Source organism: Schistocerca cancellata, chromosome 8 (genome assembly GCF_023864275.1).
Source record: "Schistocerca cancellata isolate TAMUIC-IGC-003103 chromosome 8, iqSchCanc2.1, whole genome shotgun sequence".
Lineage (NCBI taxonomy): Eukaryota > Metazoa > Arthropoda > Insecta > Orthoptera > Acrididae > Schistocerca > Schistocerca cancellata.
The window spans coordinates 408023576-408049952 of NC_064633.1; the positions used below are offsets into that span (position 1 = coordinate 408023576).

A 26377-nucleotide genomic window follows, 5' to 3' on the forward strand; every position below is an offset into this window, starting at 1 on the left:
ATACGGAGCTCCATCGCAGTCTTTAACACTGGTAGCATGCCGCGACAGCGTGGACGTGGACCGTATGTGCAGTTGACGGACTTTGAGCGAGGGCGTATAGTGGGCATGCGGGAGGCTGGGTGGACGTACCGCCGAATTGCTCAACACGTGGGGCGTGAGGTCTCCACAGTACATCGATGTTGTCGCCAGTGGTCGGCGGAAGGTGCACGTGCCCGTCGACCTGGGACCGGACCGCAGCGACGCACGGATGCACGCCAAGACCGTAGGATCCTACGCAGTGCCGTAGGGGACCGCACCGCCACTTCCCAGCAAATTAGGGACACTGTTGCTCCTGGGGTATCGGCGAGGACCATTCGCAACCGTCTCCATGAAGCTGGGCTACGGTCCCGCACACCGTTAGGCCGTCTTCCGCTCACGCCCCAACATCGTGCAGCCCGCCTCCAGTGGTGTCGCGACAGGCGTGAATGGAGGGACGAATGGAGACGTGTCGTCTTCAGCGATGAGAGTCGCTTCTGCCTTGGTGCCAATGATGGTCGTATGCGTGTTTGGCGCCGTGCAGGTGAACGCCACAATCAGGACTGCATACGACCGAGGCACACAGGGCCAACACCCGGCATCATGGTGTGGGGAGCGATCTCCTACACTGGCCGTACACCACTGGTGATCGTCGAGGGGACACTGAATAGTGCACGGTACATCCAAACCGTCATCGAACCCATCGTTCTACCATTCCTAGACCGGCAAGGGAACTTGCTGTTCCAACAGGACAATGCACGTCCGCATGTATCCCGTGCCACCCAACGTGCTCTAGAAGGTGTAAGTCAACTACCCTGGTCAGCAAGATCTCCGGATCTGTCCCCCATTGAGCATGTTTGGGACTGGATGAAGCGTCGTCTCACGCGGTCTGCACGTCCAGCACGAACGCTGGTCCAACTGAGGCGCCAGGTGGAAATGGCATGGCAAGCCGTTCCACAGGACTACATCCAGCATCTCTACGATCGTCTCCATGGGAGAATAGCAGCCTGCATTGCTGCGAAAGGTGGATATACACTGTACTAGTGCCGACATTGTGCATGCTCTGTTGCCTGTGTCTATGTGCCTGTGGTTCTGTCAGTGTGATCATGTGATGTATCTGACCCCAGGAATGTGTCAATAAAGTTTCCCCTTCCTGGGACAATGAATTCACGGTGTTCTTATTTCAATTTCCAGGAGTGTATCTTATTCTTAACGTCTGTAAGAAAACTTCATAAGACCTCTCTTGGTACGAAGGCCGGGAGCTCTGTAATCCACCCCATACTTTGTGGCGTTTTCTAAATTGGAGGCCAAAAAAAATTAATTCTGAGTCTCCATTCTACGCCACATATCCATATTACGGATTTCGACAGTCAGTGATGAATGAATGAACTGTTTTCGAAATTATCAATAATTTAATAAATTATGATTAATATTTTATAAATATTAGTTCATCTTGTGCGTATAGTTTGCAGCTGTATGTGTAAAACATATTCTTTTGTTCCCTAGAATCAAGGTCATTTTTCAAAACAATCGTTTAATTGAACTTCAGAGTGCAACAACATTTGGATTACGCATTACTTACAGGGATCCTAAAATACCATTTCAGAATGATTGTAAGATATCTTCAGAATCAGCAAGCAATCAGCAATGTTGTGCTGTTGTTTTAAACGTATCTTACGTATAAAAAATTGCAATATCAGTTTAGGTTATTGTGAAATAATTTGTTGATAGGAATTGTGATCGATTTTGCTTCATTAAAAGATAAACGAATATTAAATGACGACGGATATTCGGAAAGTAAGGTCTGATCGATAGTGAAATGGAAACTACAGTTTAAATCCGATGAAGCATTCCTTACATGTTTTCGATAGTGTCCCTAGTATGCCCGTGGATCTCGCTCTTTTCAGTTCTGAGTGCATAGTAAGCACGTAATGATGCTTAGAAAATAGTCTCTCCCATCAAGCATGAGCGCCGGTGAGAAATTTCGCCTGATTTCATGCAGCCTTCACGACGTATCAGACATGCATATCCTTCTTCATGCCAATTCTCGGCCACACATTGCAGGGACAATGAGGATGCTCCTGCAGCGTTTTCGTTGGAAAGTGTATGATCACCCATCATACAGGCCGGACTTGGATCCCTCAGATTTTCATCTCTGCTCACATAAACCGCTGGCTACGAAGAAAACGTTTTGGTACAGGCAACAAGCTGCAGATCAACACAAAGAATTGGTAGAAGGCACAGCCTTCTATGACGAGGATATTGGAAAGTTGGTACAATTCTACGACAAATGTCTTAGTCGTAGCGGCGAATATATACAGGGTGGTCCACTGATCGTTACCGGGCAAAATAACTCACTAAATAAGCGTTAAATGAAAAAACTAAAAAGAACGAAACTTGTCTAACTTGAAGGGGGAAACCAGATGGCGCTATGGTTGGCCCGCTAGATGGCGCTGCCATAGGTCAAACGGATATCAACTGCGTTTTTTAAAAATAGGAACCCCCATTTTTATTGCATATTCGTGTAGTACGTAAAGAAATATGAATGTTTTAGTTGGACCACTTTTTTCGCTTTGTGATAGCTGGCGCTGTAATAGTCACAAACATATGGCTCGCAATTTTAGACGAACAGTTGGTAACAGGTAGGATTTTAAATTAAAATACTGAGCGTAGGTACGTTTGAACCTTTTATTTCGGTTGTTCCAATGTGATACATGTACCATTGTGAACTTATCATTTCTGAGAACGCATGCTGTTACAGCGTGATTACCTATAATACCACATTAATATAATAAATGTTCAAAATGATGTCCGTCAACTTCATTGCATTTGGCAATGCGTGTAACGACATTCCTCTCAACAGCGAGTAGTTCGCCTTCCGTAATGTTCGCACATGCATTGACAATGCGCTGACTCATGTTGTCAGGGTTTGTTGGTGGATCACGATAGCAAATATCCTTCAACTTTCCCCACAGAAAAAATCCGGGGACGTCAGACCCGGTGAACGTGCGGCCTTAGTATGGTGCTTCGACGACCAATCCACCTGTCATGAAATATTTATTCAATACCGCTTCAACCGCAAGCGAGCTATGTGCCGGACATTCATAATGTTGGAAGTACATCGCCATTCTGTCATGCAGTGAAACACTTGTAGTAACATTGGTAGAACATTACGTAGGAAATCAGCATACATTGTACCATTTAGATTGCCATCGATAAAATGGGAACCAATCATCCTTCCTCCCATAATGCCGCACCACACATTAACCCGCCAAGGTCACTGATGTTCCACTTGTCGCAGCCATCGTGGATTTTCCTTCGCCCAACAGTGCATATTATGCCGGTTTACGTTACCGCTATTGGTGAATGACGCTTCGTCGCTAAATAGAAGGCGTGCAAAAAATCTGTCATCGCCCGCGGCCGTGCGGTTCTAGGCGCGTCAGTCTGGAACCGCGTGACCGCTACGGTCGCAGATTCAAATCCTGCCTCGGGCATGGATGTGTGTGATGTCCTTAGGTTAGTTAGGTTTAAGTAGTTCTAAGTTCTAGGGGACTGATGACCACAGATGTTGAGTCCCATAGTGCTCAGAGCCATTTGAACCATTTTTTGTCATCGTCCCGTAATTTCTCTTGTGCCCAGTGGCAGAACTGTAAACAACGTTCATAGTCGTCGCCATGCAATTCCTGGTGCACAGAAATACGGTACGGGTGCAATCGATGTTGATGTAGCATTCTCAACACCGACGTTTTTGAGATTCCCGATTCTCGCGCAATTTTTCTGCTACTGATGTGCAGATTAGCTGCGACAGGAGTTAAAACACCTACTTGGGCGTCGTCATTTGTTGCAGGTCGTGGTTACCGTTTCACATGTGACTGAACACTTCCTGTTTCCTTAAATAACGTAACTATACGGCGATCGGTCGGGACACTTGGATGATGTCGTCCAGGATACCGAGCAGCATCCATAGCAGACTCCCATTGGGCAATTTGATCACAATAGCCATATATCAACACGATATCGACCTTTTCCGCAATTGGTAAACGGTCCATTTTAACACGGGTAATGTATCACGAAGCAAATACCGTCCGCACTGGCGGAATGTTACGTGATACCACGTACTTATACGTTTGTGACTATTACAGCGCCATCTGTCACAAAGCAAAAACAGTGATCCAACTAAAACATTCATATTTCTTTACGTACTATACGAATATGTAATAAAAAGGGGGTTTCCTATTTTAAAAAAAGCGCAGTTGATATCGGTTTGACGTGTGGCAGCGCCATCTAGCGAGCCAACCATAGCGCCATCTGGTTTCTCCCTTCAAGCTAGACGAGTTTCGTTCTTGGGGAAGATCAGTTTGGATTCCGTAGAAATGTTGGAACACGTGAGGCAATACTGACCTTACGACTTATCTTAGAAGAAAGATTAAGGAAATGCGAACCTACGTTTCTAGCATTTGTAGACTTAGAGAAAGCTTTTGACAATGTTGACTGGAATATTCTCTTTCAAATTCTAAAGGTGGCAGGGGTAGAATACAGGGAGCGAAAGGTTATTTACAATTTGTACAGAAACCAGATGGCAGTTATAAGAGACGAGGGCCATGAAAGAGAAGTAGTGGTTGGGAAGGGAGTGAGACGGGGTTGTAGCCTCTCCCCGATGTTATTCAATCTGTATATTGAGCAAGCAGTAAAGGAAACAAAAGAAAAATTCGGAGTAGGTTTTAAAATCCATGGAGAAGAAATAAAAACTTTGAGGTTCACCGATGACATTGGAATTCTATCAGAGACAGCAAAGGACTTGGAAGAACAGTTGAACGGAATGGACAGTGTCTTGAAAGGAGGATATAACATGAACATCGACAAAAGCAAAACGAGGATAATGGATTGTATTCGAATTAAATCGGGTTATGCTGAAGGAATTAGATTAGGAAATGAGACACTTAAAGTATGAAAGGAGTTTTGCTATTTGGGGAGCAAAATAACTGATGATGGACGAAGTAGAGAGGACATAAAATGTAGACTGGCAATGGCAAGGAAAGCGTTTCTGAAGAAGAGAAATTTGTTAACATCGAGTATAGATTTAAGTGTCAGGAAGTCGTTTCTGAAAGTATTTGTATGGAGTGTAGCCATGTATGGAAGTGAAACATGGACGATAAATAGCTTAGACAAGAAGAGAACAGAACCTTTCGAAACGTGGTGCTACAGAAGAATGCTGAAGATTAGATGGGTAGATCACATAACTAATGAGGAGGTTTTGAATAGAATTGGGGAGAAGAGGAGTTTGTGGCACAACTTGACTAGAAGAAGGGACCGGTTGGTAGGACTTGTTCTGAGGCATCAAGGGATCACAAATTTGGCATTGGAGGGCAGCGTGGAGGGCAAAAATTGTAGAAGGAGACCAAGAGATGAATACACTAAGCAGATTCAGAAGGATGTAGGTTGCAGTAAGTACTGGGAGATGAAGAAGCTTGCACAGGATAGGGTAGCATGGAGAGCTGCATCAAACCAGTCTCAGGACTGAAGACCACAACAACAATAACAACAGTTTTTTCGTTTGATGCTTATTTCGTGAGGTATTTGACCCGGTCACTACCAATGGACCAGCCTGTAGAGAAGTAGCTGGAAAGAGTAGCTAACTGTGCCAAATAAGAATTTTTCGATTTTTCAATGTGGTTTCCATTTTGCAACCGACCGTCCCTTGCATTCCCAATACATCACAACTTCAGTCAGTTTCTCCTGTCGTAATAGAACGATGTTACTTGGGAGATAGCACAGACCTGTAGCTCACTCTGCAAGGAACCTGCCTGGCGTGCGGCAGGTGATGACCGGGATCCCGACGATGATGTGGATGCTGGAGCCGCTGTTCTCCGGTGGAGAGGATTCGCCGCAGGGGCGCAGCCTGCCGCTGCCCACGTGGCTGCCCGACGCCCTGCAGCAGTCGCCCACGTACGAGCTGCTCTACGTGCTGCAGGTGTTCACCATCGTCGTCGCGATAGCCGTGTCCGTCTACCTCAACATCTTCTTCGCGGTCCTCATGCTGAGCATCGCTGCCGAGCTGCACGTCCTTAACAATAACATGATGGCGATGGGGAAGTTCGGGGACAACGAGACGGCCGAGCCCTACAAGAGAGATGAGGGAGTACATAGAGACCGGGTCACTTCCAGTTTGTTAAGCAGTTATCGTAGACCTCGTGGAAAATTAGTAGCGGCGGGCCACTCGTTACCTGGGCCTGTAGCTGTGTACACACAGAATGGTAGTCACGAGCAGATGTATCACCAACTAATAAAGAATATTCGGCATCATCAAGTGATCCTTAGGTAAGTTGATTACTTATTTCTATTAGTTTGACACTGGACGAAATGTGCACTCTGTACAGTAAAAAAAGGATATATGCAGTTGGCTATAAAATTTGCAACACCATGAAGTCGATATGCAGCAAACGTCAAAGTTGATGGGAAGTGTACTACACGCTTCGATATGCAACCACACAAAGAAGCTAGGAGTAACGTATTCCTCCCTTTCGCTGAAGACAGCAATCTCACCTGCGAATCTACATCTACACCTACATGATTTCTTTGTAATTCACAACTGAATGCCTGGCAGAGTGTTCATTGGACCACCTTCGCTCTATTTCTCTACCATTTCACTATCGCATAGGGCACGGGCAAAACGAACACTTAAATATTTCTGCGTGAGCTCTGATTTCTCTTATTTAATTTAGCTGTTCATTCCTCCTTATTTAGGTGGGCGCCGACAGAATATTTCCACGATAAGAGCAAAAGCTGGTGACTGAAATTTTATGAGAAGATCCTGCCACAACGGAAATTACGTTTGTTTTAATGACTGCCATACCACTTCACGTATCGTAACCGTGAAGCTCTGTATCCTTGTTTTAACTTTATCGATGTCCTCCATCGATTCTGTGTGTCGCGGATCCCACAGCGCACAGCAATACTCCCCAAGAGGACTTACAAATTTATTGTAGATAATCTCTTTGGTAGATCTGTTGCATTTTCTCAGTGTTTTGCCAAATAAATCTTAGTTTTTGGTTTGCTTTACCCACAACATTATCTATATGATCATTCCAGCTTAAGTTATTCGTGATTCTAATCCCTAAGTATTTAGTTCAGTTTACAGCCTGTATATATGTGTGATTTATCGTGTATCTGAAGTTTAGCAGACTCCTCACACTTTTCGCACTTGGCACTTTTCGCACCATATAGATATCTTGTCTGAATCGTTTTGTAATTTGTTTTTATCATCTTATGACTTTATAAGACGCTAAATGACAGCATCATCTACAAAAAATCTAACAGTACTCAGATTGTCGTTTATGTAGCTCAGGAAGAGCAGAGGGTCTATAACATTTCCTTGGAGAACACCAGATAATATTACTTCTGTTTTACTCTATGACTTTCTGTCAGTTACTACGAACTGTGACCTTTCTGACAGGAAGTCACGAATCCAGTCACACAACTGAGACAGTTTGATTATAAATGGCTTGTAAGGGACGGTGTCAAAAGTCTTCTGGAAATACGAAATCAGTTTGACATCCCCTGTTAATAGTAATCACTACTTCGTGAAAAGAAAGAGATAGTTGTGTTTCACAAGAACGATATTTTCCGAATCTGTGTCGGCTAATTGTCAATGAATCGTTTTCTTCCAGATAACTCGGAGTGTTCGAACACAGTATGTGTTCCAAAATCCTTCTGCAAATCGACCTTACCAATATGGGTCCATAGTTCAGCACATTACTCCTATTAACTTTCTTGGCTATTGCTTTGACTTGTGCAGTTTTCCAGGTGCGGATCGGTTGTAAATGACTACTAAATATGGAGCTATTGTATCAGCATACAATGAGAGGATCCTGACTTGGATACAATCAGGACCGGAGGCCTTCCCTTTATTAGGTGATTTGATCTGCTTCGCTACACTCAGGATAACTACTTTTAAGTTACTCGTGCTGACAGCTGCTCTTGGTTCAAATTCTGAAATATTTATTTCGTCTTCTTTGATGAAGTAATTTTGGAAAACCATATTTAGCATTCCTGTTTCAGTGACACTGTCATCAATAAAATCAGTGAACGTATTGGTTGTGTCCTTCCGCTGATGTACTTCACGTACTACTAGAATCTCTTTCAATGACATTAGTTAGCAACCATTTTGCATCTGGAATGTGATACGTCAACTATTTGTATTTTGGTGTGTAGAATCCGAATATACCTTTCAAAATGTTCTAGCACGTACCATTTTGGAGTTTTTAAAGGTTTTTTATTTTTCGTATTCAGTATTTCTCTTTTTGCTGTTCTTCTGCTTCAATGTTTAATTGTTTGTTTTAGATTTGCAGAGGAAAGCTAGAAGATCTACAAATCGTCAGTAAATGATTGGTGTGATATTCCAGGGATGTGAAAGAGGTCCTCAGTGAGTGTTTCCTGTGAAAGATAGTGCAAACTTTTTGTTTTTAAGACTTACACTAAGAAAAATGGCAACTAGTAAATTTCGTTGCTGTCTAAACCACCCCAACAACTTTTGTTATGTGTGTGGGAAATTCACTCCAAAAGCCCAAAGAAAACCAATTACTATTTTGATTGTCCTGTTGGTGATCAAGACAAAAATTTTGCTCCTCATATTGCCTGCATAACCTGTACTACAACCTTAACTGAGTGGTTGAAAGGAAAACGCCGAGCCATGCCATTCACTGTTCCGATGTAGTGTGTGAGCCTAATGGCCATTATTCAGACTGGTACTTCTGCGTTACAAATATTTCGGGACATTCAAGCAAAACTAGACATCAAATAAAGCAACCAAATGTATCTTCAGTGCATTTGCCTATGCCCCACGATGAGAGGTTGCTTGTTCCTGTTTGTACCTTGAAAGCCACGGAATCAGACACCATGTCAAGTGAATCAGAAAGTATTGAACATATGGAAGAGTACTGCCCTCTATATCATGACACCTTACCTAAGCTCTTTAACCAAAAGGAATAGAACGATTTTGTTCTCGATCTAAAAGTTTCGAAACAGCAAGCTGAGCTCTTGGGGTCGAAACTGCAACAACGTAACCTTCTAGCTCCAGGGACAAAAATTTCCTGTTTCAGATCAAGAGGTGCTTCCTTCGCTCAATATTTCAATATGCAGAATTCAGTATGTGTACGTAGAGATGTCAATGGTCTGATGATGCAGCTAGGTGTACAACATTATCCACAGGAGTGGCGACTATTTATTGACTCCAGTAAAAACAGCTTGAAAGCAGTACTACTGCATAATGGCAGTGCATTTCCATCTGTAGCTTTGGCTTACGCGGTAGACATGAAAGAAACTTACGAAACCATGGCTTTGCTGCTAGAGGCAATCAAATATAAGGATCACGAATTTCAGCTTTGCCATGATTTAAAAGCTGTTGCACTCCTTACAGGTTTACAGGCTGGATTCACTATATACTGGTGCTTTTCGTGCCTTTGGGACAGCTGTGACAACAAGAACCACTATACAGTCAAGGAATGGCCTATAGGGAAGTCATATGTTCCTGGAAACGTAAATGTGAAAAATATCCCATTGGTTGAGCCCAATAAAATCGTTTTGCCTCCCCTTCATATCAAGTTGGGCCTTATCAAGAACTTTGTAAAAGGTGTGGAGAAAGAAGGTGAGGCCTTCAGTCACTTAAAAGAAAAGTTTCCCAAATTAAGAGAGGCAAAGTTGAAAGAGGGTATATTTGTTGGACCACAAATAAGAAAACGGCTGAAAACAAAGGTTGATGTTGGTGTTGGGACAGCAACCTGCCCGCATCTCGTGGTCGTGCGGTCGCGTTCTCGCTTCCCACGCCCGGGTTCCCGGGTTCGATTCCCGGCGGGGTCGGGGATTTTCCCTGCCTCGTGATGGCTGGGTGTTGTGTGCTGTCCTTAGGTTAGTTAGGTTTAAGTAGTTCTAAGTTCTAGGGGACTGATGACCATAGATGTTAAATCCCATAGTGCTCAGAGCCATTTGAACCATTTTTTGACAGCAACCAGCCACAAATTTACTTCCTTTATTCAAAGGGTACCGTTACCAGTTTCTAATTGTTATGATTCATCTTCAGACCGTTTACACACTTTCCTTATAACATGTGGTGCGTTTTTTACAGATAAATTGTCTTAAAATATAAGTAATACATAATTATAAGCACGCCACACACAGATGGTTGCGTTACAGATTTTCGTTGGATGTGACTTACGTGAAATGTCGGTTTGGAGTGTTTGGTTTCATAACATTCGTCCAACAGATGTGGATACATTCCCACTGCATTCTTATTCTTAAACACGTAAATTTTTCTCACTGAACACTTTAGATTTTTCACTGAAAAGATTTCTACTGCTCACCACATGTTTTGATACATACTGATACATACAAAGAGCTTACAAACATATGAGTATCAAAGCTGCTATGATATATCGTAACATTTGAAGATGTCCTATGTTTGGAAATTGATCATATATTCACTTATGCAACTGTAATGCTTTTTACACTAGTACAGAGACATTGATACTGTTACATTAATTATAAAGTTGTTCCTCTTTTTTTAAAATACTGTATAGGTAAAATAGTGCATTATTTAATTACATTAACATCATGAGGATTATAGTAACATATAAATTTGCTACTTGATCTGCAAATGGTTCAAATGGCTCGAAGCACTATGAGACTTAACATCTGAGGTAATCAGTCCCCCAGACTTAGAACGTCTTAAACCTAACTAACCTAAGGACATCACACACATCCATGCCCGAGGCAGGATTCGAACCTGCGACCGTAGCAGCAGTGCGGTTCCTGACTGAAGCGCCTAGAACCGCTCGGCCACACAGGCCGGCCTTGATCTGCAGATAGGCGTAGAAATATTATTTGCTTTGGAGGTTAGAAAACAATTTTTGGAAATTTTTCAGGAAAGGGGTGTTAGCTAACTCTGTTTGTTCATTAAGGATATAGCCTGGGGTGCTGTTTTTGTGTGTGTGTATTTCTATTTCTTCTAATATATTCATAGTGGCTCCTTTGTCTGCTAGATGTAAAATTTTTATGTTGTTCTCAGTGTTTCTCACTGAATGGTTTTCTTCAGCAATATGGGCTGCAAATGCAGATTTGTTCAAGTTTCCAAGTGTTTAAGCATCAATGTGTTCTTTGTATCTAATTTCAAAGCTCCTGCCTGTCTGTCCAATGTAGAATTTTGGGCATGTATCGCATTTGAGTTTGTATATTCTTGATTTCCGGTAGGGGCTCTTGGAGGTATTTACATCATGGATTACTTTTTGTTGTAATTTATTACTTGTGGAAAAGCTGATTGTGATATTTTTCTTTTTAAATAAGTTTGCTATTGGGTATGATTGTGGGCCTATGTATGGGAGGGTAGCATATTTAGGTTTGGCTTCCGTGGCACACTGATTTGGCTTGATGTGACTACTGTGAAGTGGATCTTTGGTTTTTGTCTGTATGTATCAAAACATGTTGTGCGTAGTAGAAATATTTTCAGTGACAAATCTAAAGTGTTCAGTGAGAAAAATTTACGTGTTTAAGAATAAGAATGCAGTGGGAATGTATCCACATCTGTTGGACGAATGTTATGAAAACAAACACTCCAAACCGACATTTCACGTAAGTCACATCCAACGAAAATCTGTAACGCAACCATCTGTGTGTGGCGCGTTTATAATTATGTATTACTTATATTTTAAGACAATTTGTCTGTAAAAACGCACCACATGTTATAAGGAAAGCGTGTAAACGGTCTGAAGATGAATCATAACGATTCGAAACCGGTAACGGTACCCTTTGAATAAAGGAAGTAAATTTGTGGCTGGTTGCTGTCCCAACACCAACATTTGTCTTCAAATAACAGCCATGGTCTCCAACCATGTCATCATATGACAAAATTGCAAATTGCTGAAAGATCCAACCTTTGATACCAAACTCACAGATGTCCAATTAGCTGCTTGGTCTTCTTTTAAAGCACTTGAGAAGGGCTTTTTGGGTAACCGAAAAGACAAAAACTATGTTACCATTGTGAATGGTCTGTTGGACACCTACAAGAACATGGGGTGTAGAATGTCGCTTAAAATTCACTTTTTACATTCTCACCTTGATTTGTTCCCGGAAAATTGGGGAGCGGTAAGCTATGAGCATGGTGAACGCTTTCACCAAGACATTTTTACCATGGAACACCGTTAACAAGGCCATTGGAACCCTTCGATGATGCTGCGGCCTTGTTAGGGAGAGCGATGAAACGGCAAACAAAAGAAGAGCTCCGTCGTCGCATATTTCAAAAACCAAAGACGATTAAAGGTGGAAATATCTTCTGAACTAACTTTGAACCTTTGATTGACATCATGCCCTTATATACATACAAAATAGTATTGATTTCAAATGTTCTGAATGTGTATTTTTGTTTGACTTAATTGATTCAATTTTCGCTGTTATCATTTTTATTCTGCTTTGTATCTAGGAAATGTGACACCATAGAGAAAAATTGACTTCACCAGAGTATTCAGCACCCCTAAACTAGGTAAATCCACCCATTTACAAACCAGATGCAGAAAAAAAGTTAAAATTTGTTACCTAGTGTTATCTGTCAGATTTCTAGATGTACTTTTGTCGTGGAAAGTATTAAAAGCATCTCGCATTGTTCGCGCTCCATTTCGATCTTCTGTAAAACTTCGACTATCTTGAGGGTTTTGCGTTCTTTCAAATTTTCCAGGCTTTGTTCTTCCTTCTGCAACAGTGTTCTAAACTTTTTATTGTACCATGGGAGATCAGTACCATCTCTTATTAATTTATTTGGAATATGTCTCTCAATAGCAGTCAATACTATTTGTTTGAATTTAAACCACATCTGGTTTACGCTTACATATTCAGATTGGAAGCAGTGGAGACTACCTCTTAGGAACGCCTCTGTTCACTATTATCTTTAATTCCTTCTTTTTCCTGTTGCCTTTTACCGTTTGTATGTGGGGTCGACATTGGTGTATAGGTTTTGGCAGTGTTAGCGGCTTTTGTTGTCTAGACGTCCTTCCTGACACCAGGAAGGAATATGTGAACCCCATGTGTCTGCTTGTACTATAGATTACGTGTTCAGGTGGGGTAACAGTTTCTAAACGTTTTCGGGGCACGGGTACCAGCCCAGTATTTACCTAGTTGGAGGTGGGAAACCACCTAAAAACCACATCCAGGCTGGCTGACTCACCAGACGTCGTCGTTAAATCCGCTCTTGGCACGTCTTACCCTGTCCCGTTTTATTGCAATGCTCGGTTTACATTTCAGCAAGATAACGCGCGCCCGCACACGGCGAGAGTTTCTACTGCTTGTCTTCGTGCTTGCCGAACCTTACCTTGGCCAGTAAGGTGTCTTCCCAATTGAGAAAGTTTTGGATCATTATGGGCAGGGCCCTCCAACCATCTCGGTATTTAACGATCTAACAACAACTCTACCAATCAATGCTAAGCCGAATAACTGCTTGCATAAGGGCCAGAAGTAGACCAACGCGTTATTGACTTGCTCAGTTTGTGAAACTCTTTCTCTTGAATAAATCAATCAATTTTTGTGAAATTGTAATAATTTGTTTTTTTCTTACATGTACATCACATCTACTGATTTTCGTCTCATTCGGATAACCCCTTCGTGGTGTGTCTTCTTCTTCTATCTTTCTTGAAATGACAATAATTATGTTATGTGTGTAGCAGTTCCTATATACGAGCATGGTCACGTAACTAGAAACAAATATTCTATTCCAGTTTAAAATCGTTGTAACCGAGGAAATCTTGCCAATATTGTATTTCGTAGTCTGTTCGTTATTATTACGCTATTACACATCAGCAGTCAGTAAGTAAAATGAAATTAAGTAGAACTGTTGTCAAAAATCAGTTACAAGTTAAAACATTTTGAAATAGAAACTATTGGCAACTAACACAAATTTCCATTTTAGAGACAGGGAAAATTGTTAAGACATTAAGGAAACTCAGTTCATTTGCAAACATTACGTTTTCCATGGCAAAATGATTTCCTGTTGCAAGTTACAAGAGGATGCACGTCTGACGAAGTATGGCTTAACCGCCCACACGTTATGTAACTAATTATAAAGATATACAGAATTTTATTCACCATAAAACTTTGTGACTGAAGAATTAACAGTATGCTCAAAATAGCTTTCATATATTATCAGCACTTAAATATGTCGAATTTGCAATGTTTACAAAAGCTGTACAAAACACAACCTCACCTCTCTCAACAACTAAAAATGTAAAATATTCCGGATACTGTTTGTGGTGGTCTCTAATGTGCTGTCCTTCATGTTATTGTAAAGATTGGAACAGCGACCAGGAAACATCATGTGTTTTTAGATAAACTGTCCTCTAGGTACAACACTCTCTGCTATGTGTTGGAGAGTAAGAGCCACAAGTTTCACTTAATGTTCTTCCGAAATACACAAAACAAATATTCGTGTATTTTAACAGCATTGTGTATAATAGCTTCTTCTCCTTAAAAAGTCTTTGTTTTGAAACCATGTTTAGTCGTAGAGTAAGTATTTCACTCTCCAGCGCAACGTGCGTGCGTTTAAAACTTCCTGGCAGACTAATATTCTGTGATGGACCGGGAATCCGACCTAGGACCTTTCCTTGAAGGTAGAAGAAAGATTCTGGCCGAAGCTATGCTGCGTGTGTGCCTCGCGAGTTGGGCTCGGATAGCTCTCCACGCGAACCGACCACTGACAATTTACATCAAACTTTGTTGTTTCGAAATTAGTTCCTGGTACAACAACCACTTAGGGACAGTTAAAATTAATAAAAGAATTAAATAAAAAAGACACCTGTTACTGAAACTAGGAGGCCGCAAGCTGATGCCATCATAAAATTTACTGAAATATGATAGCCAGATTAACAAAGGTAAGGATGAGCTTCATTGCCCTCACTTTAGCTATGTGTAAATAAGAAGAGTTTTTCCATTAAAGCGTTCTGCATATGTTACTCACTCTTTTATTTCCATCACCACTAAAGAATTTTATATCTACATTTCTTTCGTGACCATAGTGGATGACGCTGTGATTTGTCCTTAAAATCCAAGATGGTCGTTTTCTCTGAGGTATGTCTATTCCAGAAGAAGATTTAAGTTTCTCAAATATTTAGTAGTCTGCCAAAATTCCAGATCCGCCACGCTATTTCAACCTAAAGTTTCGTATTTGGTCATACTATATTAGTAACTGTTCTTTATAATTTTACGCTCGATGTGGCCTGAATTAGTGCTGGATTTGGTTAGGACACTGCAAGATCTGATTGGATTGGATTGTTTGGGGAAGAGACCAAACACCGAGGTCATCGGTTTCATCGGATTAGGGAAGGAAGGGGAAGGAAATCGGCCATGCCCTTTCAAAGGAACCATTCCGGCATTTGCCTGGAGCGTTTTAGGGAAATCACGGAAAACCCAAATCAGGATGGCCGGAAGTGGGATAGAACCATCGTCCTCCCGAATGCGAGTCCAGTGTGCTAACCACTGCGCCACCTCGCTCGGTGACACTGCAAGCAAATTCTGAATTATTGTAACTCTTTTTGTTACCCGACAAGCGTGGTTCACTGTAAACCATTAATTACAAAACTCACGCGCAAGACTGCACAGTAACTTATAAGTGCAACTGTCTACTTTTCTAGAGAAATAATCTCTGAAGAAGGCCAATTCACCATCACGTAAGCCGGGGATTTATTTCGCTCTAAACAGCTCCACCTTCAGTATTTTTATTTATTTCGACGTTTTTCACGTCAGTTCCTCAAGGTAGAATCGAATACGTTGCTTAGTGCTTCACTTTCCTTCCACTATTCTTCCCGTGCAGAAGTGAAGGAAGGCACAAGAAAAAATAATTTAAACAAAGGGCAATAAATGCTTTAGAACAAAATTGATGGCATTTGTCTCTCCAACTCTCATTTGGTTTGTAACTGCAGGCGATTGAGTTTAATCCTTTGGGAGCCTGAAGAGTTAGCTAACTGAGTTGCTTGTAGTAGCATTTTATTCACACTCCCTTAGAAATGACGAGGTATAGCAGGCTGCGATAAGGAAGTGAGATGGTATGCGTGTATAACTTAAAAACAGTAATAAGTTAGCTACACTACGGCTAATCTTAACTAACTTACGCAAAAAAACTATTTTATTACGAAACTTAAACTGTAAATTGTGGTTTAAACTAGGTGTAAGGGTGTTCTAGTGGTATCCCATATGAGAAGTATTTCTGTGATTTTTACATAACTAACGCTAGCTTTTGTTATTTACAGGTCTGTTGCAGAGCTGCAAAAAGCTATGACTCACTCTATTTTCGTTCTTCTCTTTTTAAACATGCTCAATATTTGCGTCGTCATCTTCGCTGGATCTACGGTAAGCTAATTCGTAACAATACATGCAGAACTAAACAGGGAAAATTGTTGCTGAAAGTGAATGTTGTTTCCTCAAGCTAGGTCCGTAGACAAGATGTAATGATAAAATGTGGTATTACTAGAACCAAGGGGCCTTATAAGTTATTTTGGAACATCTTTCATCATTGAAGCACGTATAGAAAAAATGTGCCCGATTTCTATACGCTGAACGTTTCAACTGAATGATGGGGTCAACTCGTCGGCTTTGACCAATGACATATTTTAGCCATGAATATTAGTTTGTTTATTTTCGAGCCATAGATAATAAATTGGTTATCTTCCGTGGCAAAGCATCATTGTTGTTGTTGTTGTGGTCTTCAGTCCTGAGACTGGTTAGATGCAGCTCTCCATGCTACCCTATCCTGTGCAAGCTTCTTCATCTCCCAGTACTTACTGCAACCCACATCCTTCTGAATCTGCTTAGTGTATTCATCTCTTGGTCTCCCTCTACGATTTTTACCCTCCACACTGCTCTCCAATGCTAAATTTGTGATCCCTTCATGCCTCAGAACATGTCCTACTAACTGGTCCCTTCTTTTTGTCAAGTTGTGCCACATACTCCTCTTCTCCCCAATTCTATTCAATACTTCATCATTAGTTACGTGATCTACCCATCTAATCTTCAGCATTCTTCTGTAGCACCACATTTCGAAAGCTTCTATCCTCTTCTTGTCCAAACTATTTATCGTCCATGTTTCACTTCCATACATGGATACACTCCATACAAATACTTTCAGAAACGACTTCCTGACACTTAAATCTATACTCGATGTTAACAAATTTCTCTTCTTCAGAAACGCTTTCCTTGCCATTGCCAGTGTACATTTTATATCCTCTCTACTTCGACCATCATCAGTTATTTTGCTCCCCAAATAGCAAAACTCCTTTCCTACTTTAAGTGTCTCATTTCCTAATCTAATTCCCTCAGCATCACCCGACTTCATTCGACTACATTCCATTATCCTCGTTTTGCTTTTGTTGATGTTCATCTTATATCCTCCTTTCAAGACACTGTTCATTCCGTTCAACTGCTCTTCCAAGTCCTTTGCTGTCTCTGATAGAATTACAGAGTCATCGGCGAACCTCAAAGTTTTTATTTCTTCTCCATGGATTTTAATACCTACTCCGAATTTTTCTTTTGTTTCCTATACTGCTTGCTCAATATACAGATTGAATAACATCGGGGAGAGGCTACAACCCTGTCTCACTCCCTTCCCAACCACTGCTTCCCTTTCATGTCCCTCGACTCTTACAACTGCCATCTGGTTTCTGTACAAATTGCAAATAGCCTTTCGCTCCCTGTATTTTACCCCTGCCACCTTTAGAATTTGAAATAGAGTATTCCAGTCAACATTGTTAAAAGCTTTCTCTAAGTCTACAAATGCTAGAAACGTAGGTTTGCCTTTCCTTAATCTTTCTTCTAAGATAAGTCGTAAGGTCACTATTGCCTCACGTGTTCCAATATTTCTACGGAATCCAAACTGATCTTCCCAGAGGTCGGCTTCTACCAGTTTTTCCATTCGTCTGTAAAGAATTCGCGTTAGTATTTTGCAGCTGTGACTTATTAAACTGATAGTTCGGTAATTTTCAGATCTGTCAACACCAAGGCCATCAGTAGTTCCAATGGAATGTTGTCTACTCCCGGGGCCTTGTTTCGACTCAGGTCTTTCAGTGCTCTGTCAAACTCTTCATGCAGTATCGTATCTCGCATTTCATCTTCATCTACATTCCCTTCCATTTCCATAATATTGTGCTCAAGCACATCGCCCTGGTATAGACCCTCTATATACTCCTTCCACCTTTCTGCTTTCCCTTCTTTGCTTAGAACTGGGTTTCCATCTGAGTTCTTGATATTCATGCAAGTGGCTCTCTTTTCTCCAAAGGTCTCTTTAATTTTCCTGTAGGCAGTATCTATCTTACCCCTAGTGAGATAAGCCTCTACATCCTTACATTTGTCCTCTATCCATCGCTGCTTAGCCATTTTGCACTTCCTGTCGATCTCATTTTTGAGACGTTTGTATTCCTTTTTGCCTGCTTTATTTACTGCATTTTTATATTTTCTCCTTTCATCAGTTAAGTTCAATATTTCTTCTGTTACCCAAGGAGTTCTACTAGCCCTCGTCTTTTCATCTACTAGATCCTCTTCTGCCTTCACTACTTCATCCCTCAGAGCTACCCATTCTTCTTCTACTGTATTTCTTTCCCCCATTCCTGTCAATTGTTCCCTTGTGCTCTCCCTGAAACTCTTTACAACCTCTGGTTCTTTCAGTTTATCCAGGTCCCATCTCCTTAAATTCCCACCTTTATGCAGTTTCTTCAGTTTTAATCTACACTTCATAACCAATAGATTGTGGTCAGAGTCCACATCTGCCCCTGGAAATGTCTTACAATTTAAAACCTGGTTCCTAAATCTCTGTCTTACCATTATATAATCTGTCTGATACCTTCAAGGGTCTCCAGGATTCTTCGATGTATACAACCTTCTTTCATGATTCTTGAACCAAGTGTTAACTATGATTAAGTTATGCTCTGTGTAAAACTCTACCAGGCGGCTTCCTCTTTCATTTCTTAGCCCCAATCCATATTCACCTACTATGTTTCCTTCTCTCCCTTTTCCTACTCTCGAATTCCAGTCACCCATGACTATTAAATTTTCGTCTCCCTTCACTACCTGAATAATTTCTTTTCTCTCATCATACATTTCTTCAATTTCTTCATCATCTGCAGAGCTAGTTGGCATATAAACTTGTACTACTGTAGTAGGCGTGGGCTTCGTGTCTATCTTGGCCACAATAATGCGTTCACTATGCTGTTTGTAGTAGCTTACCCGCACTCCTATTTTTTTATTCATTATTAAACCTACTCCTGCATGACCCCTATTTGATTTTGTGTTTATAACCCTGTAGTCACCTGACCAGAAGTCTTGTTCCTCCTGCCAATGAACTTCACTAATTCCCACTATATCTAACTTTAACCTATCCATTTACCTTTCTGATTTTCTAATCTACTTGCCCGGTTAAGGGATCTGACATTCCACGCTCCGATCCGTAGAACGCCAATTTTCTTTTTGCTGATAACGACGTCCTCTTGCGTAGTCCCCGCCCGGAGATCCGAAAGGGGGACTATTTTACCTCCGGAATATTTTACCCAAGAGGATACCATCATCATTTATCCATACACTAAAGCTGCATGCCCTCGGGAAAAATTACGGCCGTAGTTTCCCCTTGCTTTCAGCCGTTCGCAGTACCAGCACAGCAAGGCCGTTTTGATTAACGTTGCAAGGCTAGGTCAGTCAATCATCCAGACTGTTGCCCCTGCAACTACTGAAAAGGCTGCTGACCCTCTTCAGGAACCACACGTTTGTCTGTCCTCTCAACAGATACCCCTCCGTTGTGGTTGCACCTACGGTACGGCCATCTGTATCGCTGAGGCACGCAAGCCTCCCCACCAACGGCAAGGTCCATGGTTCACGGGGAAGCAAAGCATCATAATCGTATATAAAAATAAATTAATGTATTATTAAGAAATAGATATTATGTACGCTTCTTGTCGCTTGTGGTAATTTTAAATTATTTGTGTACATGTTTTGAATTATACATTTGTCTGATACTGAGTCGTTCCAGTTGCTGATCCCTCTGCAATTGGTTTGTATGCTGTACTACGTAGGCCAAATGAAGAATAGGATACTAGTACTAGTCAAGGCGAAAAACGTAACACGTAACACTGGCATCTTGTACCTCAACTAAACTACGGAGGTTGTATCCCATTCTTCAGTTGACCTATATAGGTTTGTTGCATTTCTTACCTTCGCTAGTACTATTATCCTAGACATCATTTAATCTATGTAGGTCAGCTGAAGTACTGGATACAAATTTTACTTGTATCGCATTTCTCGCATTCGCCAGTACTAGTATCCTATTCTTCAGTTGACGTATGTGGGTCAACTGAAGTACAGGATATAAATTTTACGTTTGTCGCCTTTTTTGCCTTCGCTAGTGCTACTCCTATTCTTCATTTGACCTGTATAGGTCAACTGAAGAACACGATACGAATTTTATGTATGTCGAATTTTTAGCCTTAGCAAGTACTAGTATCCTACTCTTCAGTTGGCCTATGTAGGTCATCTAAAGTGAAGGATACAAATTTTACGTTAGTTGCCTCTTTTTGCCTTCGCTAGCACTAGCATCCTATTTTTCAGCTGACCTATTTAGGTCAAATGAAGTACAGTCTACAAATTTTATTTTGTCGCTTTTTTCATTTTCGCTAGTACCCTGTTCTTCAGTTGACCTGTATAGGTACAAGATACAAATTTTACGTATGTCGCATTTTTCGCCTGCACTAGTACTAGGATCCAGTTCTTGAGTTGACCTATGCAGATCAACGATTGTTGGCTTTTTTTTTTTTGCCTTCGCTTCTACTAGTATCCTACTCTTCAGTTGGTACTAGTAACTAGCGAAAGTGAAAATCCGACATAGGTAAAATATGTACATACACTCCTGGAAATTGAAATAAGAACACCGTGAATTCATTGTCCCAGGAAGGGGAAACTTTATTGACACATTCCTGGGGTCAGATACATCACATGATCACACTGACAGAACCACAGGCACATAGACACAGGCAACAGAGCATGCACAATGTCGGCACTAGTACAGTGTATATCCACCTTTCGCAGCAATGCAGGCTGCTATTCTCCCATGGAGACGATCGTAGAGATGCTGGATGTAGTCCTGTGGAACGGCTTGCCATGCCATTTCCACCTGGCGCCTCAGTTGGACCAGCGTTCGTGCTGGACGTGCAGACCGCGTGAGACGACGCTTCATCCAGTCCCAAACATGCTCAATGGGGGACAGATCCGGAGATCTTGCTGGCCAGGGTAGTTGACTTACACCTTCTAGAGCACGTTGGGTGGCACGGGATACATGCGGACGTGCATTGTCCTGTTGGAACAGCAAGTTCCCTTGCCGGTCTAGGAATGGTAGAACGATGGGTTCGATGACGGTTTGGATGTACCGTGCACTATTCAGTGTCCCCTCGACGATCACCAGTGGTGTACGGCCAGTGTAGGAGATCGCTCCCCACACCATGATGCCGGGTGTTGGCCCTGTGTGCCTCGGTCGTATGCAGTCCTGATTGTGGCGCTCACCTGCACGGCGCCAAACACGCATACGACCATCATTGGCACCAAGGCAGAAGCGACTCTCATCGCTGAAGACGACACGTCTCCATTCGTCCCTCCATTCACGCCTGTCGCGACACCACTGGAGGCGGGCTGCACGATGTTGGGGCGTGAGCGGAAGACGGCCTAACGGTGTGCGGGACCGTAGCCCAGCTTCATGGAGACGGTTGCGAATGGTCCTCGCCGATACCCCAGGAGCAACAGTGTCCCTAATTTGCTGGGAAGTGGCGGTGCGGTCCCCTACGGCGCTGCGTAGGATCCTACGGTCTTGGCGTGCATCCGTGCGTCGCTGCGGTCCGGTCCCAGGTCGACGGGCACGTGCACCTTCCGCCGACCACTGGCGACAACATCGATGTACTGTGGAGACCTCACACCCCACGTGTTGAGCAATTCGGCGGTACGTCCACCCGGCCTCCCGCATGCCCACTATACGCCCTCGCTCAAAGTCCGTCAACTGCACATACGGTTCACGTCCACGCTGTCGCGGCATGCTACCAGTGTTAAAGACTGCGATGGAGCTCCGTATGCCACAGCAAACTGGCTGACACTGACGGCGGCGGTGCACAAATGCTGCGCAGCTAGCGCCATTCGACGGCCAACACCGCGGTTCCTGGTGTGTCCGCTGTGCCGTGCGTGTGATCATTGCTTGTACAGCCCTCTCGCAGTGTCCGGAGCAAGTATGTTGGGTCTGACACACCGGTGTCAATGTGTTCTTTTTTCCATTTCCAGGAGTGTATGTCAAATGAGGTACTCCAAGCCAATGTTACGTATGCCGCTTTATCTTGCTTTCGCTAGCACTGGTATCCAATCCTTCAGTTAACCTACGTAGGTCATCTGAAGAATAGGACACTAGGCTTTTGTGCTGTGAAAAAAAGTGATGTACGTAACATGACATCCGAAGTATGTATGTACGTAATATATGTTCACGATGTTTTTCTCTGTACCACATTCCTTTGTTTCTCAACCTTTGTAAGTAACCTGTTTCTACGGGTTATTACGTTAAGAGTGGGAATGGAAATGCTTATTGATTGTGAAATTAACGTGAGAAGATTAGGGTCGCCACCGACTCTAACCATACAACTAATCTAAGGTTTGGCCGAGTCGGAAAATAAATTAATTTGATCAAAAACTCATAAAAATACGTACGTCGTGATATCGCTCATAGGGGATGCGATGTAATTAATAGTATTTCCCGTGCACTGTCCACGAGAATCAACCATTTAAAATAAAATAGCACATGCATGAACACTGTGCAGAAGATCAGCTCCCAGCAACACACCTGAAAATAAGACTTAATGTAAAGCATTTGTTTTAAAATAAAAGGGGAAACTAATCACTCGACCTGTGCGTAAGGAAACGCGTTGGATATGCTAACAGGGAAGCTACGAGATGATTGGCTTAGGTGCAAAAACGTAATCTCGGAATGCAAGAGAAAATTGTGTATAAAATCATTTATTCCTAAGATATGGATGTGAGGCATGTACACAATTCGTGATAACATTAATTCCTAAAACATTAAAGAAAAGCATCGATACATACACCGTTATAATCTACATCTAAAATCATTGGTGTGAATCATTCATACAACTGCTGTTGCCTGATAACTGATCGCAATAACTCGTGAAACGGTACACGTTTCGCAGTACACCCGCATGCCCACGTGGTTTGTGGAGACGCAATTTCTAGGTATCGTGGCCAAGTTGCAACAATATCACATCACACAATCATGAACAGTTAACATTCTTTAAAACAAACATGAGACCGGACAGTTAGTGATGACGGTAGCCCAACAAACTTTAATGTTCAACCACGTGGTCGGCTCCCCACGCTCTTCCGGCGGATCCAAGTCTGCTATAGAAATTTGCTAAAAGAAAAATCTGCCAAAGTTTTGCATTCCTTGCTACGACAAGGCAAAGCAATCTTTCAGAGTTGAAAAGCGAGACCCAAAAGCTAACAGCTCTCCCCTCGCCAAGTAACAACGCGCTACGCGGTCAGTCTAACTCACCCTTCTTCGACTGGAGCACAGTTGTGGACGCTTCCTGTACCGGCGGCAGACTGCCTCCCTTTTTCATCTCCAGCCTCCTCCACGCTCCGCATGGACCAGAAACCCCAAAGATGCCATTTCCGCCACCAACCTAACACAGGTGGATTTCTCACAAGTAGCGCAAACCTCTTTGCCTATTTGACCACTACGAGAGTTGGCTATTCTGTAAAATTGCTGCTGAATCTGTATCACTATCGCAGACCTTCTGCAGCAGACTACGCCACCATCTAGCACCGTGACACACAACCACATTCATTCAATCACACCACTATGAGAGTTATGGGAAAAGATAAACAAGGAAAAGAAAGAGAAATGCTAGTGAAAATGGGCTACCGGACTAATGAAAGGTGGCCACAGGACCCTTTCACCTTCATCTATGCTTTTTAATCTTTGCAGTGCCTTATCTGTGGTAACTTGTGAAGTAATTAGTCAAAGCCGACGGGGTGTATCCCATTCTTCAGTGTTCCCCATTAAACTCTCGCTAATCGAGCTCTCAGTAGTTCGGCCTCTCAATAATCCTACCCATATCTGGCCTGTAAAGCTTCAACCAGAAACGACGCGCACAACAATAAATCACCGTGTGCAACAATATTGTTCGTTAATTACAACACTAAACAATGCTGTACATTCCTGGAGGAGGAGAAATTAATGAAGAACAAATTACTAAGTAGCTGAATGGGGAAAACTGTAAGTTAGATCGAATTTTAACAGATGAAGAAATAATTGAAAGTGTGCAAGAAAGTAATGATGACAGGGAGGGAAAATAGGAGGAGAAAACATGAAGGTTTCTCACACTGCTGTTGCTGAAGCTGCAGACATCTTCCTGGAGAACATTACGCAGCAACCAGATACGTGCGGTACTGGTGTAATGCTTGTGTAGCTGTTGTATGCCGGCGCCGCGTAGCCTATCATCATTGCGACAACAAAAAATTTCGGGACATGTTTCATAGTGAACGATACTACTATTTACACATTCAAGAACCTCGTTTTCTATGAAAATAAATGTATCTTAGGATTTAATAAAATATAGCCGCTATGTGTTTATATTAACTGTCAGACATTCTCAATTTTCCGCCACTTCCGCTAATCCGGCACCCATATCTGTAAGAAATGCCTGGAATAGCGACAGTGAAGATCGCGATTACACTATCAACTTGACGCAAAATCGCTACGGTCGCAGGTTCGAATCCTGCCTCGGGCATGGATGTGTGTGATGTCCTTAGGTTAGTTAGGTTTAAATAATTCTAAGCTCTAGGGGACTGATGACCTGAGAAGTTAAGTCCCATAGTGCTCAGAGCCATTTGCACCATTTTTTGAACGCAAAATACAGCTTCATTTAAATGGCCATCAAGCAAGAATTTAAGTCAAATTGCTATTTTCGAATAATTTTTTCTGCGATTGGGACTTAGTTTTATCTTAAGGTATATTATTGTCAAGTGTGAATAGTTTTGGTTTGATGAAGTAAGTTTAGCTTTTTGAATAATAGTTTATCAAACTTCTCTTGGAAAAAGATATTGATAGCACCCCTCATACAATGAAATATTCACCTATTTGGATACTCTTACTTGCAAAACATCTTGTACTGGTATCTTCAAACACAAAATGTTTGTAGTTTTAACGTTACGTAGGACATCACTTGATGAACACTTGCTGCTTACATAATGTTGATCACCATCTAAAAGTGATATGATATTAATCACATTTCATTGACATAAGTTTGCAAATATCCGAGGGAATGGAGGAAGATACGGATTTAACGTCCCGTCGACAACGAGATCATTAGAGCACAAGCCGGGATTCAGGAAGGATGTGGAAAGTCTACGCTCTTCTCAGAGAAACCATCCAAAGATTTTCCTTAAGCGACTTAGGAAAATAAAAATAGCTGGGTGGCGGGACGATAATTTGAAACGTCATCCTACCCACTGCGCCGCCCTACTGGTGTCGAGCTCTTCAATGGGAGGAGGCCATCACTAAAAATTTAGACAATTGAAACGCTTCACCCGCGACTAGCACACCAGATAATTTGCTTGTGTATCTATTCTAACATTAGAAACAGGATAAATTCAGCTTAATGCAAGGCCCCAGTGATCCGTGGGTTACAGAAGAACAACAGCAAGATTGCTCAAACTGTTTTGTCACATGTTGGGAATCGCATTCGTTTACTGTAGTTGGCTTCTCTTCAGCGGCCAACTCCTCTGCCGCCTCTAAATTATAGTTGCCAAATGCCCCTAAGAAATCACTGTTTGTCCCAGGAACTGGCGCTATAATAAATATTATTCTTCATAGCATTAGAGAGCCTCAAGTCTTTGTGCTGGATAAGGCACTGGAATGGGATTGACGGCCGAGGGTGTCCCAGAGGTGTTCTATGGAGAACAGATCTGGGGATCTTGCTGGTCGCGGTAGTACATCGGAAACACGCAGGCTGTTTGCAGAGACACGGGCCACGGGTGAATGAACTCTGCCCTGTTGAAAAATGACGCCACTATAATATTGCACGAGAAGTTATATATGAGGATGCAGGATGTCCGTGACGTATTGTGGTGTCATCAAAGTTTGCCGTCACACCAGATGGCTCTCCACACCACGACGCCAGGAATAACACTTCCGTGCTTCTCCAAAACACTGGAAGAATAAGACCCCTTCCCACGTCGCCGCCATACTCGCCGACAATGGTTATCTGGGATAGTGCAGAACCGCGATTCTTCGCTGAATACATTTTAATGCCGT

The 26377-nt window shown here is 42.3% G+C and overlaps 1 protein-coding gene across 1 annotated transcript in view; it reads left to right on the plus strand.

Annotated features, from left to right (window-relative positions):
• LOC126095600 (odorant receptor 43a-like) overlaps window positions 1-26377 on the plus strand; it is a 105173-nt gene that overhangs the window by 23962 nt on the left and 54834 nt on the right. The window contains exons 3-4 of the mRNA XM_049910372.1: window positions 5834-6333; window positions 16290-16389. Of these exons, the coding sequence (XP_049766329.1) occupies window positions 5834-6333; window positions 16290-16389 (600 nt within the window). The remainder of the gene's footprint in view (window positions 1-5833; window positions 6334-16289; window positions 16390-26377) is intronic.